Source organism: Sinocyclocheilus rhinocerous, unplaced genomic scaffold, assembly GCF_001515625.1.
Source record: "Sinocyclocheilus rhinocerous isolate Xijiao unplaced genomic scaffold, SAMN03320098_v1.1 scaffold1926, whole genome shotgun sequence".
Lineage (NCBI taxonomy): Eukaryota > Metazoa > Chordata > Actinopteri > Cypriniformes > Cyprinidae > Sinocyclocheilus > Sinocyclocheilus rhinocerous.
In genome coordinates this window covers 104,524-110,523 of record NW_015638052.1, presented here as the reverse complement: position 1 = coordinate 110,523, position 6,000 = coordinate 104,524, and the positions used below count along the sequence as shown (strand labels likewise).

Below are 6,000 nucleotides of genomic sequence, written 5' to 3'. Positions count from 1 at the left end.
CACAACATATGGCACCTAGCCTAGCACAGGGGTTAACTAACAGGCAACTTTACAGGTGTTAGGCCTGGCGCCGGACACTCCGCCATGTACGGCTGCCGAGGGTGACGGAACTGAACTGAAGAGCAGAATAAGCACACGCATCCGGTCAGTTGAGGGGAATGGCGCAGCAAGCGAGACACCGAGCAGTCTCTCTGGTTCACTGGCTACTTGTGGCGAGTACACGAGAGGACACTGCTCTACACGAAGGCTATAAAACCTAGCAAACGTGTTTGGTGTCACCCAGCCTGCAGCTCTACAAATATCTGCCAGCAAGGCGCCATGCGCCAACGCCCAAGAAGAAGCAACACTCCTTGTCGAGTGTGCTCTCAACCCAAGCGGGCACGGCACGCCTTGACTTTGATGCACCAAGACGATGGCATCCATTATCCAGTGGGCCAACATCTGCTTGGAGACAGCCTTTCCCTTCTGCTGGCCTCCGTAACAGACGAAGAGCTGCTCTGAGGTCCTAAAGCTCTGCGTACGGTCCACGTATAGGCATAAAGTGCAAACGGGACAGAACAAAGCTAGAGCTGGGTCTGCCTCCTCCGAGGGCAGCGCTTGCAGGTTCCCCACCTGATCCCTGAAAGGTGTGGTGGGAACCTTGGGCACAATTCCAGGCACGATTCGTTGACCGAAAATGCATGCAGGTCCCTTACCCTCTTGATGGAGGCCAGCGCAGTTAAGAGCACAGTCTTTATCGACAGAGTTCTCAGATCTGCATACTGCAACGGCTCAAAAGGGGCCCTCTGCAATGTCGTAAGTGCCAGAGGGAGATCCCAAGAGGGTATGGGATTTAGTCTCCTCGCGCCCCTCAGGATCCTGAAAATTAGGTTGTGATGTGCGGCAATTGTGGCAACATGTACTTTTAGGGTGGAGGGAGACAGCCTTCGCTCCAACCCCTCCTGGAGGAAGGAAAGCACAGCTCTGATCTCCGGGGGTCTTCCCGGTGAGAAGAGCACCATTCAACGAACAGGTTCCACTTCAGGGTATGGGCACGCCTCGTAGAGGGTGCTCTTGCCGAAGTGATGGTGTCTACCAACACATGGGGTAGATCACCTGGGACCTCCGCTTCCCGTCTATGGGCCACACATGGAGGTTCCACAGATCTGGACGCGGGTGCCAGGGGGTGCCCCATCTCTGAGAAAGTAGATCCTTCCTCAGAGAAATGCGGAAGGGAGGGTGCTGTAGCGAGGAGCATCAGTTCCGGGAACCAGGTCCGGTTGGGCCAGTAAGGTGCAACTAGCAGGACCTGTTCCTCATCCTCCCTGACTTTGCACAGTGTCTGTGCAAGTAGGGTCACTGGGGAAAACGCATTCTTGCGTAGGCCCCGGGGCCAGCTGTGCTCCAGTGCATCCGTGCCAAGGGTTCCCCCAGTCAGGGAATAGAACAGCTGGCAATGGGACGTGTCTGGAGGGGCAAACAGGTCTACCTGTGCGGCTTTGAAGTGTCTCCATATCAGCTGGATCGCCCGGGGATGGAGTCTCCATTCTCCCAGAAGTGCATGCTGCTGTGAAAGCTCGTCAGCTGCATGATTGAGCAGGCCCAGAATGTAAATGGCACGAAGCAACCTCAGATGCTTCTGACTCCATAGGAGGAGATGGCGGGCGAATTGCGACATACGACGGGAGCGTAGACCACCCTGGTGGTTGATGTACGCAACGGTCGCAATGTTGTCCGTATGGACCAGTATGTGTTTGCCTCATAGCAGCGTTTTGAAGCGGACCAGCCAAGGCGTACTGTAAACAACTCAAGGCAATTGATGTGCCAATGCAGATGGGGGCCCGTCCACAACCCCGAAGCTGCATGCCCATTGTACGTGGCACCCCAGCCTGTGGTGGAGGCATCCGTGAACACAACAGCATGCTGGACACCTGTACTATGGAAACTCCTGCCCGTAGAAATGCAGGGTCCGACCATGGGCTGAAAGCTTGGTGACAGGCCGGAGTGATCATCACTCGGTGCGTGCCGCGCTGCTACGCCCATCTCAGGACTGGGCCGTGAAGCCAGTGCTGAAGCGGCCTCATATGAAGCAGTCCGAGCAGCGTTACTGTAGCTGTGGATGCCATATGCCCCAGGAGCCTCTGAAACTGTTTCAGTGGGGCCGCTGTCCTGCGCCTGAGAAAATTCAAGCCGTTCAGCATTGACTGAACACATTCCTCTGTGAGGCGTGCTGTCAGGTTGACCGAGTCCAACTCCATACCAAGAAAAGAGATCCTCTGCACTGGAGAAAGTTTGCTCTTTTCCCAGTTGACCCGACGTCTCAACTGGCTGAGGGGATTTAGCACCATGTCCCTGTGCTCGCACAACTGATCCTGCGACTGAGCCAGAATGAGTGATAGTTGAGAATGTGAACGCCGTGTTCTCTCATGGGAACAAGGGCCCCCTCCACAACCTTCGTAAAGACGCGGGGTGACAGGGACAGCCCGAAGGGAAGGACCTTGTACTGATATGCCCATCCCTCGAACGCAAAGAGGAGAAACGGCCTGTGCAGAGGGAGAATGGAGACATGAAAGTACGCATCCTTCAGGTCGATCGCCTCAAACCAATCTCGGGGACGGATGCATTCGAAAATGCGTTTCTGCGTCAACATTTTGAACGGTAGCTTGCAAAGGGCCCGGTTCAAAACTCGCAGGTCCAAGATTGGTTGTAACCCAGGGTGGCGCAGCCCCCTTGCGGCCAGCTCTCCGCTGTGGCCTCAGTGGATCCTGCTGCTGCTGAGGCTGGGGGGGCCTCGTCGCCTCAGCGACGAGCAGGCGGGAGGGGCTGCACCCAGCGGCGGGGTGAAAGCAGCGGCGGGGTGAAAGCAGCAGCGGGCCGCCGGGGCAGGATTTGCTTGATAGCCTCCGTCTGCTTCTAGGCAGCCGAGAACTGTTGGGCAAAGCTTTCGACTGCATCGCCGAAAAGGCCGGCCTGGGAGATAGGAGAGTCGAGAAAACGATATTTGTCGGTCTCCCGCATATCCACCAGGTTCAGCCAGAGATGGCGTTCCTGGACCACCACCGTTGCCATTGTCTGACCCAGGGATTGCGCAGTGACTTCTGTCGCTCTCAAGGTGAGGTCCATCGCCGTGTGCAGCTCCTGCATCAACCCTGGGTCAGAACTACCCTCGTGCAACTCCTTTAATGCCTTGGCCTGGTATACTTGCAGGAGTGCCATGGCGTGCAGGGCAAAGGCAGCCTGTCCAGTGGCACCGTAAGCCTTGGCCGTAAGCACAGACGAGAACTTACTGGCCTTGGATGGGAGACGAGGGTTACCCCTCCAGGTGGGGGCTCCACCGGGGGGATTGCCTCGTAACCTCTGGCTGCCCCACCATCGAGGGTAGTGAGGGAGGAGGAGGCACCAAACCGGTTTTGGGCAGAAAATGGTGCCTTCCACAACCTGGTCACCTCCTCATGCACTTCCGGGAAGAAACACACTGGGGTGGGGGGCTGAGAACCAGCCTGGGCCGCCCCAAGATACCAATCATCTAACCTCGACAGCTCGGAACACGGTGGCTCTCTCCACTCGAGCCTGACCACCTTGGCAGCCCAGGAAAGCATAGCCGTTAATTCTGGGTCAGGCTCGGGCAACACCACTCTCCCCGAAGTGGGCAGCGCAGCCGAGTCCTCATCCCCAGACTCCAGCTCACCCTCCAATGCCGCAATCAACATCTGGTCATCCGGAGGAGCACCGAATGAAATGACCGGACCCCCGTACGAGGAACTGACACGTTCACCCGGTAGCCCCACAGCTTGCAGCGTGCTAGAGGAGTGGGGGGCCCACGGAGATGCACTCGGTGGGTTTGCCCCCACTGTAACCCTGCTGCAGCGCCGTCACATTAACACCAGGCGTTGAAGAAGCCTCTTCCTCAGAGCGCACGTTGACTAGTCAGAATTCCTCTCAGACGAAAAGGCTGAGTATGCGTTGCACCCGCTGCCTAATTATACTTGCGCTGTGATCAGCGGCAGCCGGATGCAATCATCGCATGCCAATGTGCATTGGCTCATTTAGTTTACACTCTAAGTATATTGGTCTCTCGAAGCGAGATCCCAATTCATCGGTCACCGACGTGACTATTGTTCTCCCTCTACAGTAAATGAAATAATTACTGACCCAAGATCAAACTGACTTGGCCTACCTTTTAAAGCTAAATGCCATTTTATAATTATTTGTGTTTTTAATGGCCTGTTTAATTTTAATACTTAATATTGTGACACCTCTGGCTCAAACAAATGGGAAAATAGTATTATCAAATACATGTTAAATGATGTAAGATACTCACATCAGTGTGTTGAGTTTACAGTGTTTATCCTGCAGTAGAGCAGCGATCTGATTCACTCGTGTGTCTCCTAGTTCATGTAAACTCAGATTCAGCTCTTTCAGGAGTAACGGGTTTTCACCCTGAACTTTAATCACATATTGGCAGGCTTCATCTGCAGCAGGACCCAAAAACCTGCAAAAGTAGGATTCAGTTTAATTCTGAACTAAATGTCCATTGCCTTACAAAACATGTTAAGACAGAATACATTATTGTTTCTAATGACAAGCTCTAGTTACTGTTTTACTTTGAACATAAAAAAGTATGACTTTTTGACGTCCAAATATTTATTTTAAAGAAACAGTGTAACAGAGCAAATGTCCTGAGGAGCAGAAGGGCAAAATATTGATTTTCAATACAAATATGGACAGTGACATTAGCATTCTGATTGGTCTCAAGATCTTTCTAGACACAGCATGTTTGTGAAGAACTGGAGACTCACAGATCTGCTGCAGAGTGACAGAGTGTTGAGAATCTGGGCTTGATGGAAATTATGTGTGTTCAGAAAAAGTTAATACCAAACTATTGAATATCAGCACATCTATAATGTCTTTTTAACCTGTACTGTTGCTTGTACCATAACTAAACTGTGCTGACATTTGTCACCAATGGCACAGAACACTTAGATGCACCAAATTGCAGATTATTATATTACTGAAGTAATAGTTTGTATGAATATTGAGCCTGCATATCATTTATATTGTATTATTTGATCACATCTCACCTCAGTGTCTTCAGCTGACAGTTTGGATCCTGTAGTAAATCATCAAGCTCCTTCACTCCTGATTGTCCAGGATCATTTCCTGTGAGATCCAGCTCTATCAGGTGTGAAGGGTTTGATCTCAGAGCTGAAGCCAGAGCTTTATAACCATCTTCAGTGATACTGCAGTCTAAAAGTCTAGAGGAAGACAAAAACAATGTCTCAAATGTATTCAGTTACTCATTTAGTAAAAACAAGATTTTATTTTTCAGATTATGGTATTTATAATTGTTTGTGCCCAAAAAATGCAACATGTGCCAATGTTGCCAAAATGTTTTTAGACAAAAGCATACTACTGATTTTTACTACTGTAAAATATATTACTGTCATAAATTTTCTGTTCATCTTTAAATTCTCCAAATTCAAACCTGAGTATCTGCAGTGTGCACTGAGAGTTTTCCAGTAGAGTGGAGATTTCAGTCACTCCAGAGTTTCCGAGTTTATTTCCACTCAGATCCAACTCTATCAGGTTTGAAGGGTTTGAATTAAATGCTGATGCCAGAGCAGCACAACCTTCTTCTGTAATACTGATGCAATTAAACCTGTAGAAAAGAGAAAAACAAATAAGCTTTACATACAATTGTGCATCTAGTAGCTTTGGCTATTACTATTTTAGTCCACCAACATGAGATTTGCATGATAAATATTTGTTTAGTAGCTGGCCTTTGTTGTACACATTGACTAAGATACTTACATCAGTTTTTTCAGACTACATTTTTCATTCTTAAACAGAGTCGAGAAGATTTTCATTCCTGAGTTTCTGAGTTTAGTCCCACTCAGATTCAGTTCTGTCAGATTTGAAGGGTTTGAATTTAAAGCTGCAGTCAGAGCATGACAATCTTCTTCTGTGATATCGCTGTTATTCAGACTGTGTTAACAGAAAATACAGATACAAATAAAAACA

The 6,000-nt window shown here is 49.9% G+C and overlaps 1 protein-coding gene and 1 long non-coding RNA gene across 2 annotated transcripts in view; one reads left to right on the top strand and one right to left on the bottom strand.

Moving 5' to 3' along the window:
* The window catches only part of LOC107749583 (protein NLRC5-like), a 92,171-nt gene that overhangs the window by 14,359 nt on the left and 71,812 nt on the right, over positions 1-6,000 (bottom strand). The window contains exons 21-24 of the mRNA XM_016564754.1: positions 5,791-5,964; positions 5,465-5,638; positions 5,061-5,234; positions 4,301-4,471 (exon numbers count right to left, since the gene is read on the bottom strand). Of these exons, the coding sequence (XP_016420240.1) occupies positions 4,301-4,471; positions 5,061-5,234; positions 5,465-5,638; positions 5,791-5,964 (693 nt within the window). The remainder of the gene's footprint in view (positions 1-4,300; positions 4,472-5,060; positions 5,235-5,464; positions 5,639-5,790; positions 5,965-6,000) is intronic.
* Positions 1-6,000, top strand: part of LOC107749586 (uncharacterized) — a 93,629-nt gene that overhangs the window by 41,525 nt on the left and 46,104 nt on the right. The window lies entirely within an intron of this gene.